General features: G+C 38.2%; 1 protein-coding gene across 1 annotated transcript in view; it reads right to left on the bottom strand.

Annotated features, from left to right (window-relative positions):
- PLXDC2 (plexin domain containing 2) overlaps window positions 1–9,539 on the bottom strand; it is a 158,443-nt gene extending 148,904 nt beyond the window's left edge. Inside the window, exon 1 of the mRNA XM_009275258.2 lies at window positions 9,333–9,539. Coding sequence (XP_009273533.1) covers window positions 9,333–9,413 — 81 coding nt within the window. The 5' untranslated portion in view covers window positions 9,414–9,539. The remainder of the gene's footprint in view (window positions 1–9,332) is intronic.
- Window positions 9,540–12,278: the final 2,739 nt, after the last annotated feature.

A 12,278-nucleotide genomic window follows, 5' to 3' on the forward strand; every position in this document is an offset into this window, starting at 1 on the left:
GTGCATCACTTGCTTTGTATATTCTTCTTATTATTATTACTATTATTATTAGTAGTAGTATTTTATTTCAATTATTAAACTGTCTTTATCTCAACCCATGAGTTTTCTCACTTTTACTCTTCTGATTCTCTTCCCCATCCCACTGGGGGGGTGGGGGGGGAGGGGGCTGGGAGTGAGCAAGCGGCTGTGTGGTGTTTAGTTGCTGGCTGGGGGTAAACCACAAGACAGTGATTTATCAGTCTGCTGGCCAGCTAGAAAGTGTGACATCACTGGTGGAAAACTCAGCTGGACAAGTGGGAAAAAAGTGAGTAAATTAATGATTGTCCCAGATTATCATTCTAGCTGCAGGTGACATTGTTTGGTGTGATTTAGTAAGAGTAGAGCACTAGGATGTTTCATGTGTGACCGGTACCGCTTCCAGATCAATTCACTTTCTGGCTCTTCTTTATAGCTATTAAAAATAATCAGTTAAATACTGGATTTAGCAATAATTTACAGAATTTTTAATTTGACTTTGGATGTCATCTGAAGCAGCTTGTTTTTTGAGAAAGTTCAAATACTTTCCCTAACATCACATGAAGAAGTAAGGAACATTTTTTTCCCTTGACTCAATTTGAAAAAAGGAGACTTGATTTTTCTGAAAATAAATGACATGCTCTATCTCCATAATCTCCAAAGTAACAAGGTAGTTTTCTAAAATAAACTCTTGAAAAGTGTGAATAAAGACATTTAAAAATAGCAGTAGCAACCTTTTCGGAAAAAGAATGTAATAAAAGCTGTTTAGAAACACTGCAAGAAAATCCTATACATCTTAGCCTTCAATTACTATATAATTTAACAGCAAATTTTAGCTCTCTTACAACAAAAATATCACATTTAAATATCCTGCTACATAGAAAAGCAAAAGAGATATCCATGCTGCTTTCAGTGCAACTCCGGCATATCCCAAGACTGTTCCTCCAGTACATCCTAAATCTCTGTTGTAACTTTCAAGCTTCTAACAATGAAAAAAGTAACATGACATTTAACTTAATTTAGTGAGTGGATACCAATAAGAGCACAAGAACAGCTGTGCTTTCTTAGGCCAAACATCCTTTTAGTCCGGTCCCCAGAACTGACTGGGAACCAGGCCTAGGAAGTGTAAAGGACCCGGGGCAAACAGTGGTAATTCCCCATCTTTCCTAGGCTCCAGTGATCTGCTCTTCAGGAACTCCCTTTATGTTTAATAATACTTGACAAATTTCTATTCCATGAATTTGTCTAATTTTGTAAATTTTGGCATCTGCAACATTCAGTGTCAATGAACTCCAGAGCTTTCACGGTTTAATGACATGCAGTAGAGATGAATCATATGGGACACTTGTTTAATCCTCTAGAACATTATGGAAACAACAGAGCTGTGAACAGCACACATCCAAACAGCGACTTCTGGGCTTAATTTACACTGGCTTAAAATCAGAAAGACAACTTTGTTTTAAATACAGCTGAACACAAAATGGTCTAAGGCAACATAAGATAGGGTCTGAAATGGTAGATAACCTGATGTAATACCACCTTCAACTGTAAAAACAGATTTTTTTTAGTCACAGTACTTTTAGCCCTGCAAATGTCAGCAAGATTAATCTATACTAAATGACCAAAGTTTAATCAAAGATTGAGAAAAGTATTTGCAAGCCTACAGGAGCAGCCCAAATTTTCCCTCACTCTCTGGAATGAATCCTTTACATACACCAAAAATCATATGATGTAGTAATTATTAACTGTGAACAAGAAGAGATAACTATACTTCCCTAAAATTAAAAATAAGAATGAATGCAACTTTTGTTATGATAAAGATTTTGCAAGTAGGCCTGGTAAGCTGCAGCCACGTAATTGAATCAGTTAAAGTGGATTTCTTCACTTAGAACTTAAAAAGTTCTTAAAACAAAATTTGCCATTTCCCTTATTTTAGGCAAAGGCTCGATATTATTTGAGCTCAATAATATAGTCTACGATCTGTCCCCAAAATGAAGCAACGTTAGAAAGCAGGTATCAAAGATAAAACCGATTGTCTCTTCAGTATTTTAGGGTTTTTTTCACATGGCTTTTTGCAAATACAGATTTCAGAACAGAAGTACTGCTCTTTTGCTCTCTAAAGAATCAGCCAACTCCAGTGACAAATCTGTGTTCTGCAAAGCTTCATTCCTCCTCAGTTACATGTCAAATGCTTTAATTCACATAAAAGTTAAAAACCTAAAATCTGGTTAAACCTTTGTAGTGAATATGCATTACTTTGGTACTTTATAATCCATGTGAAAATGCGACTATGAGTTAAAAAAGAATTCTGTCATGATGCAGAGATCAATAGCATCCCAGACTTTATTACACTGAATGAGTGTATCAAAATGTTGTGCATGAAATTCACTCTTGCTCGCAAGTCTACACAGACAAAGGCTCTAAGAGATGGCAAGTCAGAAAACAGACTTTAGAAGTAAAGCATGTCTCTCTCATAACTTGGGATGAGGAAAGAGAACAGAAATACTCATTAAACGTAAATAATAATAAGGATTTTCTTAAATGCAGAAAATTCTTCTCAGTAACTTGGAGGGACTGTGTTTTCAGAGTACAGTGTTAATAACACTGCTTTTTATTTCCAAGTCCTTCAAATGCAACTGGCATTAAAGCATTGGGATGGGGGGGGAGGGGGGGGGAGGGAAAAAAAAAAAAAGCAACAAAACAGAGGCAGGCTTGGCCAAACTGACAGCTCACTATGTGACTATGATATTGTTTAGTTTTGAGGCTTCAGTTATGCATGGACAAGTTTTTCCACTTTTAATACAGTGCATTAGAGCAGTAATCGCAGGACTGCCTTATCATTTGTCCAGCTGAGTGAAATTTAATCTCAACCATTGTTTTTTTTTCCTTGCTCAGACTTGCAGTAAGAACACAGCAGTGGGCACGCTGACACTGCTGTCAGTAGCTGAGAGTAATTGCTCTCAAATCCCAAGGGCTGTAAAACTCAATCCCTTCTGTTGTTTTTGCCAGTCAGAATCAGACATCTTCACTTCCATGAGTGACTGGGACTGATAAAGGAGAAGCCTTCTTCTGGGCAGAAACTCTGGGAGAAAATGCAAAATTCAGCCAAAGATTGTTGCCAGTAGGAAATCCACCGGTAGTGTTCTGATAGGGGCAAGATGCTTTCCGGGTCTCAACTACAGGAATTGCTAAATTTACATTTCAAACAACATCAAGAGAAAAAGAAAGAAGGGTGCCTTCAGTTAGCAACAACTCTATTTTGATTAAAAGGAATACACAGAAGGAGATATCAGTAAGATCCACAGGAATAAATGAATCACTTAGCTACCTAAAAAATAAATTTGTTTTGCACTGAAATAGCCACAATTTTCTATGCTCACAAGTACTATGTTGGGAGGAGTGGAGAAAGTAAGATACAGCCAAGTTTGATTTGACTTAGCATGCTCAGCATGCTGTTTCTTACTTGGAACTGAATCTTTTCCTGTCATACAGTTGCAAGCATTCATTCTTTAAATACCTTCAGGTATTTAAAAGATGTGTAGATGTAGTGCTTAGGGACATGGTTTAGTGGTGGACTTGGCACCATTAGGTTTACGGTTGGACTCGATGGTCTTAAAGGTCTTTTCCAATGTAAACAATTCTATGATTCTATGTTCTAAGACTTTATATGAAAAATTATGTTTTTCTCACTCTTTTCATGGTGCAAGGCAATAAAACCTTACTGTTAACATGGCTGCACTCAGCTCGAGCCTGACTATGATTTAATCTATTATTTTATTGCTGGATTTCTTTTTGATATTGGATGTTTGTGAAAGACAAACAAATTCAAAAGTAATTCACGTGTCCCAAAGTTATTTTGCAGAGTTTGTAATCTTCTGCTAATGCCAATGCAAGCTATATATTAGAGACTGCTCCATTTCAATTTATCTGTATTTTACTTTTCAGTGTTGTACTGTTCACTGGGGGTTAAACAGTCCCAAGGATCAGGGACAGAGAATGGTGAAGGAAAGGACCAAGCAAGCTGCCTAGAAATCTTCTATAAAGCCTGCAGCTGGAGCTGTTTTACAGAAAATCTGGGATAAAGAGACAAAAAATTATAAATACAAAATACAAATACAAAAGGAGAGTCACCTCTGTACATAGCTCTACATAGCCATAATCACAGGATATCACTTGAAAAGTGATACATATTTCAAACTGTGGAAAAATTATTATGCAACATCTGTGTAATGCACAGTTATATATTAAAGCATTATTAAGCCTTTTCCAGTGCTCAGTGGCCATGCCTACATTAGCAAACACTGTGGCAAAACAGGAATGCATTTGTGGATACCTTAGTGGTAGATACTGAGGACCCAACATCCGTACTAGATGCATTTTGGGGATCAGTTCCTTTTCCAGTAAATGCAAAATTGCAACAGGCAACAAGAACCTCTGCTACCCGCCTTCATTGCCTTTATGGCTACAGTGCTTTGAGGATCAACAGAAGGGTCGGTCATACCATGACCATGAATCTGAGTTTATTTTAACAATATTAATACATTTAAAGCCATTGACTTAATAACAGTGAGTTATTATAGAGCATACATTTCTTTTATGACAGTGTATGAAGAAAGGTAGTATATTTATCCTATTTTTCTCCTTGCTTGAAAGAAGACGTGCCAAACTAGACATATTTGTTAAGACGTATTTTCACGCTCATTGCTTTTTCAAGGACTTACAGTGTTTGCAGCAACAAATTTCACCCTACACATTGCATTTCCTAGGCTCTATTTATTCTAAATAAAAGGCACTTCTGAATGTCCTGAGCACAATAAACAAAAGTGGTAGATTACTCAACAAAAAAACAAAAACCAACCCTGACCCCCAAGACTAGAATAAAGAGTCTCAAGAAAGATGGGAGAAAAGGAAAGCTAGACTTGAAATTATTAGATTGTGAAATCCCAGAAATTTAAGAAACAAACACTCTAGAAAGAAGACCTGTTGATATAAATGGCACTTCATTTTTGAATGTCCCTCCTGCTTTCTCAAATCTGCCCCACAATATTCTCTGTCTTTGAGGTCCCTGTAACTATAGTGCGGTACGCATTTTCCCCCTCAGACTGGCACCCACAGGACCATGGAGGCTGCCATTGCACTGGCCAGTCCTGAGCACTAGTTAGTTAGCGCATACGGGATGCAATTCTGATGCTTCCAAACTCAAAAACACATTCCTCTAGCTTAGTGGGAAACACTTCAGCTTCTGACAGCCCCGAAGTTATTCCAGGTAGAAGACTTTATTGTTTGGCTTTGCGACCCTTGGGAAGAAAAACTTCAAATTCATTTGAGTTCTCCTTAAGCACGATGAACTAACCATCTTTTAGAACAGGAAACCCTCCCTAGGAAGGCAAAAGGTTAAATTCTTAATTACCAAACGGAAAGCCAAACTACAGAGAAAACCTTAAAAAGTACATAGAAAGTTAGACTATACTAATAATATATCTTAAAAAAAAAAAGTTGTCACTTGACGTTTCTGCAAGATAGATAGGTCTTAGCCATGGTTGCTGCTATCTTCAAAGGGAGACTTTTTGATGCTTTCATTTGCCATGAAGCCAAGAAGCCAATTCGGTTGCACTTCATCACTACTGTCTTTTTGGGGTTGACCTTGCAGTTAATTTGGACTGCTGACAACCTATTTCTCCACCTGTCCCAAGGCTATCTGCTTTGAGGATTTCTCTAGGACTGTAACATTTGTGCCCATCTGTACAAGATGGGATCTCACCCTTTTTACACCTGTCCCTCTTCAGAGCTTGCTCACTCTCTCTGGCTATGTTACGTAGTGGGAATGAAACCTTAATAAACCGCTTACGGAGTATGGCCCCAGAGACTTACATATTCTCCCTCCTCTGTATTTGGGCTCTAAAGTACCCACTGCAAATAAAGCAAATGCAAATAAAACCTTTTTGTATTTACAACATTCTAGTCCCTAACTTGCATATTATAATAACCCTACTAAACTAGGAGAAGAGAGGAATATTTTCAAGATTGTCACACTGTTTTATAAAGCGTTTATGGTAAGCATTTGTTATACATTGATTTTACCCTATAATCTCCAGCTTGCTATCAGCTCTCCAGAAAGACCACAAATGCTACACGCATAGAAAATCTGGCTTGCAGCAGAAACCTGTTCTTCCTGTCCTTTGCCTTTCGCTTGGCATCTCCAGTTTTGTGGGTTTGTGCTGCCACAACACTGCACCTGTGGACCACAAAATTCCTATTCTCCAGAAACACAATAGGACTTGGAGGTCTTGTCTTCTCCTTCCCCAAGGCCCTGCTCATTTCTGAAGGTTCTGCACATCAAATGGCTATAGCCACTGCTTCTGCTAGTCTCTGCAATGCAGTTCCACTTCCAGAGAGTCCAGTTCAAAAGAACATCTTTATTCAAAAAAGCACCTGAATACAGCCATCATTTTGCATGAGTCCTGAATCACAGTGCCAAACAAATGGAGGAGGCAAAACAGAGCTGTGAAGAGAGACAGCAAATGTCCTGGCATCCCTAGTGGCTGCACTGCTCCAGCTCTTGGACCAGAGAGACAGCATCTCTAAAGAGAATCTGGCCATTATCATCTTTCCTACATATAGGAGCAGGCCTACCCTGGCTACAGCAAAGATGTGATAAACTGATTTACAATTCACTTTCTATAGCTGTTCAAGAAGGCCTGAATTTCATGTTCCACTCAAGTTGATCTTAAAACAGCCTATGTATTAGGGACAATGGGAGACCCAGGATGGTGCTGCTGTGAAGTTACAGAGCAACTCCCAATAACTCCAATGGAAAAACATGAATGAAAAGTCTCATTACCTTAAAATATCAAGAAAAGCCAGTGGGACTAAGCTATGCTCCACACAGGTTGATTTTATTATTTTCCACATTATGACTATATAGATTTGATAACACAGGAAACATTAAGAGATATTTTTGAACTGCAGAAATTTCTGCATACTGCCTTCCCTTTTGTCCTTGGTTGTTTATTTGGTTTGGTTTTTTTGGGGGGAGGTGGGGGTGTTTGTTTTCGTTTGATTTTTTAAAGCTGGACAGAAAGTAAACTCATCATTATAAAGAAGAACAGAAAACAGTATCAAGTGAAAATTAAAGATATGTTCATCACTGTTAGCCTTCCAGTAAAAGAAGTCTTCCACATTTGCATGGCAATGCCAAGCAAATACTTTAAAGAGAAACAGTATCTGTGATGGAGGGATGTTGTAATTCTGTAGTGTCATTAAATTTGAGTGGCAGGTAGTACTCATTCTCTGGATTTTCTTCAGCAAGAACTGCAACACACAGAGAAGGGTTTCAAAAATCAATATGCTCTCAAGCACTACCGATAAGCTCCCAAGCCGCAGAAGACTTTGCGACATACGGATTCTTCCACTGTGAATATCTGTTATACTCTTTACCTCCTCTACAAAGCTGGGCATCAAGGTTTTCTTGTAAAATTCCTGTGTGTTGTAGTAGAGATTTACAACAGAATCCGATAATGTGTAAAACCACAACTCAGTTATTGTGCTGGGAAGACTTTAGAAAAAGAGAGGGCTGTGACAGAACACAAAACCTGAATTCAGTAAACTCAGTAAGGGTAATGTACTTTTGAGGTTAAGACGCTATAATGCCATTAATCTGTCAGGAAAGATGGCACTGGAAAAATACCATTCTACGTAAGTCCATTTGCAAGCATTCTTTTTTTTCCTGAATGTTGGCATATATGAGTGTTAGAGGGGGAGCTCTGACCCATTTTGCTTCGTAAGAGCTTGGAACTCAACTGAATGGAGACATTGCATGGAGATCTACAGGTAAGCCATGGAAAGATCAACTACGTGAACCTTCCTGTATTTGAGACATCTTCCACTTCACCTGCTAAAATAATTAGAAGAAGGATCAATCTGGGTCATGCCTGAGTGAATTACGACAAGTACGGCCAGATGGGGATTGCAGGGGGCAAAAAACAAATCATAAGATCAACATGCAATTCAAAAATATAATTTACCAACTAGCGACTTCCATGTTTATGCAAGAGGAAACATAGTACTGTGCAAACTGGAAAGCTTAAAAAACAACAAACACAAACCACACCTCTCAGAAAGCATTATTATTTTTTGACTCATGCTATAGAGACACCATTGTCTCTACAGATGCGTTTTATATTGCTTTGCTTTTGTTATTGTGCAAGATAACAACCCAAAATCTGAAAGCTGTTTTGTTTGTCTGAGAGTGAGCTCCTCAGAACTGAAAAAATAAATAGCACTGTTGCTTTGGAAGCAGAGCATAAAGACTGAAAACGTTAAGCATAGCTTACTCCAAGCTGCATTTTATTGAAAGATAGGATGTAGATTTTATTAATAAGAAAATCCCAAACCTAATACTTAAAAAAAAATAAATCAGTAAAAATACAATAATTATAATATTAACACTTGCTATCTGTGTATAAAGATAAAATCAGTTCAGCCAGTGTGTTTATGTAGAACCACTAAGGTAAAACAGCAGAATTCCCACAAATTATCATGGGTGGAGACATTTTGCGCCAATCAATCACAACATATCATTATGGTAAACTTCTGCTGTCCTTACACTGCTTGAAACTGAGAGCAGCTTTAAAGACAGAACTGGTACTCACTTGGATTTATGTTACGTCCATATGAGGGCAATCTGGCAGTTAAAGTTTTTTAAACAAGCAATCAGAGGTTGAATGAAACCATAAAACAGAGGGAGAACGTCCCAAGATTTCATTAAGATGGATTTGATGTCCCAGTATTTCATTTAGAATGATTTGATCCATGTTATTCTTCTTTGGAAGATCAACAATCAAATAGTACGGGCAAATTCTTTTAATGACCAAGCTGGAATTTTTTCCAATTTCTTATATCTCTAGGGCCTTTTCCCCTTCATGTCTGGATATTGCTCTCCATAAAGACCAGGCAAAATCTCACAAATGGAGGTGCTTACCCAAACTTTTAAGAAATAATTAAATTTTATTTTTTTTAATACTACTTCATTTTCCAGTTCTCCAGCAAGAACTGCTACAACGTGGGACTTCCCATAACCGCTTTCCAGTGGAGAGACAGACATCCTCAAGAGACTACCTTCAGACAGGACAGGCTCCAGCCCCAGGCCAGGAGAAAAAGCTGGCTTCCATGTGCTGACAGGGTCACAAATACAAAGACCATGAAGTTCTCTTCCCCTATCAATGTTTGAGCACACTGAAGTCAATGTCTTCATTTTTTACTTACACCCAACCAAAGATAACAAATTGAGTAAAAAAATAGATGGACTGAATTTCTACCTCAATCTGGGTGGTGTTGTCCTGTCCCTCTTCAAGCAGCAGGTCTGTGAAACCCCCCGGCTCAGAGGAATCCTGCCCCATGCTAGCTCTGTTGGTGTCGACTGATTTGAGAGACTCTGAGTGTCTTCTCCACCTGTGGCTGTTTACATGTGAATTCACTCGCGCATTTTCCTCCACTCGAGGGAAGCTCTGAACAACTTCATAAAACACACCTGTTTGACAAAAAAAAACCCAACAAGATAATAAGTGAGTGGAACTTTGGTTTACTAATCATAACTGAAAACATAAAAATAGTAATCTTTTAATAAATGTTTTGAACGACTCTATAGCATAGCCAATTATATCTCTGATAAAGCTTCTACAACAGCATAAGAGTTTAAAAGAAGAGATAGCATATTATACTGCTACAAAATTCAAGAATTTGGACTAAGTTTTGTAGACTCCTCTAAACATCCCAAATGTTTTATTCTCCTGCTTATGTTGTGTTTGGGAAAAGTTTTTCCTGTAACTTTTGTAACTTTGATACCTGCCTACCCATAGGTGTCACATTTCAAAATAAAATAAATCTAAGAAAAAAAATGAGTTAATCATCTAACAAAACCAAAGTAGAAGAGGCAGAGAAACACTGGTACAGACTTAGATTTTGCTACTGATTTTATGTAGAAAGAGCTCGGAAGCCTTGGTGAAAGGCAGCCAAATAAACATTATGAGAGGCATGAAATTCCCATAAACATCTGTTCCAGTGTAAAAATAAAGCTGCCCCATTGTATAAGTGATAAATGCAAATGATGTGTGAAGTCTGCAGACGCCCACTATGTCCCCTGCAAAGGGTGAGCAGTTGGGTGGTGTGTTTTACATATTCCTTTTGGACTTTATTCATGCTTATTCACAACTTTTTCATGCTAGTAAAACTATCACCAAGACAAAACCATAAATTCTTCAGTAGTTTCCAGTTTGCTCAATCCAAAAGCCAATCAAAGCATTTTTTGTTAATTTATTCAGTTAACACCATCAAGAGGGGGTAGAGTAATTTTGCATACTTTGCACTAAAAATCAGATATGCTTTTCATACTGTCTTTGGGTCTCAAAGGAGAAGTAGAGGGGTGCTCTGTGCTTTCCATGTGCCATGAAGAAGGGGATCTTGTTCAAAAAACAGAACTGTGAGGTTCCAAATGAACTCTCAAGAGAAGTGACAAAGTAAAAGAAAAACAGTGAGAGAAAGGATAGGCTGGTAAATAAATTATCTGTAGAAATATTTCCATTCCTTCTGTTTGGCAGGAGCTTCTGAGCAAAGGAAGGCACCACTTCCAAGGTCCCTACTAAGCATCACATATGTTGTCTCGGTACAGAAGAGACAGAAAAATAGAAAATTACCTATCAAAGGTTTAAATAAGAAGTAAGATTTTACTGCATCATAGCAGGAACAGGTGTAGGGGTCATGGATATAGGAGAATCTGCCAGACATTTTTCTTGACAGACCAGAAAGAGTTACAGTACAGAAACAGTCCCTAGTATGATTTAGGCTCTGTATGATTCTGTGTTTTCTATCAAATTCCCAAAAATCTACTAAACTTATTTCCTAAGCTATTTGATCACTCTCAACCACACTGAAATTAATGTGAGCTGAAGCTGCTTTGTCACCTAGAGAAATCAGAATTTAATAGAGAAGCAAAATAAGCAATCTCAGGCCATAACTTTCCTCAGACCCCAAGTAATCAGACGACTTCTCTTTTAATTGGTGGCTTTTTGAAACCTGTTTCCTTGCATTTCTTGAAAGCCTTAGAACACTTGTCTTCAACAAATTGCCACCGCAGTCCCTGTTTTATTAGGCAATCAGCTGCCAGATGCAGAGGGACAGCTCAGCAGATGAACTGACTTATTCCTCCGTGGTCCTTATCAAAATCTATTCAAAGCTGCCCTCTGCTTCAGCTTGAAGGCACTCACCATGGTGTTACAGGGATAAGGGCATCAGAAAGCTGACAGACACAGCAAACTTCTCAGATACAATCACAGATAGGCACTTTCTGCCTGTGATACGCAACGCCTGAGACTGGATCCGTGGAGGCAACATTTGCCCTCCCGCCCCAGCCAGGTCTGTGGCACTAAGACACCTCGGCACCCACTGCAAGGCACAGGGAGCATTAGATACCTACGAACGGGGGTCACGGTGCAACAGGTACATGTCTGCAGGACCCCGCTCCCTTCTTCTCAAGCATGTTCCCTGGCTGCCCTTGGTGGCTCAAAACCCACATTCAGAGAGGCAAAAAGCGTATTTACCCTCATTTTGCACTCCCACTGCAGCCTACTCTTTTTGTGGTCAACAATCAACCTGTTGAGGCAATCACCAAAATCAGCAAATAGAAAATGCGGAAGTTAGGGGAGGGTCGTAAATCCTATTCACCTCAGGCTGAGCCTTGTCTGTAAAGGAAAGCAATTATACTTTGTTCTCCTACATCCTGAATAGAAATGAATGTGGTTTCTAAACTTTAAGGTGTTGTAACATAAACTGCTTTTTGAAATAATAATAATATAGTGCTGGAGAGAAGAAGGAGATAAGCACATTCAGGTATTTCCACTGGCTTGGAAATTCTACACATTTTTCTCCATAATTTTTTTTTTTACAGTGTAATTACATCACAGCGTCTGCAAAATTTGGCATAGGCCATTCCCCATTAGAGAAATCTTTGGTGTCATCAGTGCACAACTTTTATCCTGTTTCAACTGTTTTAATTATGTGATTTTTCTCTTGAAACATAGAAAATGTTCTAAACCATATTGTTACTACCATTACACTGATAAATATTATTTTACAGGTACAAGCTATACTGACATAGGGAAGCTTTATAATCATCTAACTGTATTCAGAATGCATTATATTCTTCTAAATTTAATAGTAGCAAGAATTAAAAGATTAACTGATAATATTTTCAGTTTAAAACTAGTCTT

The sequence above is a fragment of the Aptenodytes forsteri genome, unplaced genomic scaffold, assembly GCF_000699145.1.
Source record: "Aptenodytes forsteri isolate BGI_AS27 unplaced genomic scaffold, ASM69914v1 Scaffold336, whole genome shotgun sequence".
NCBI classification, from domain to species: domain Eukaryota; kingdom Metazoa; phylum Chordata; class Aves; order Sphenisciformes; family Spheniscidae; genus Aptenodytes; species Aptenodytes forsteri.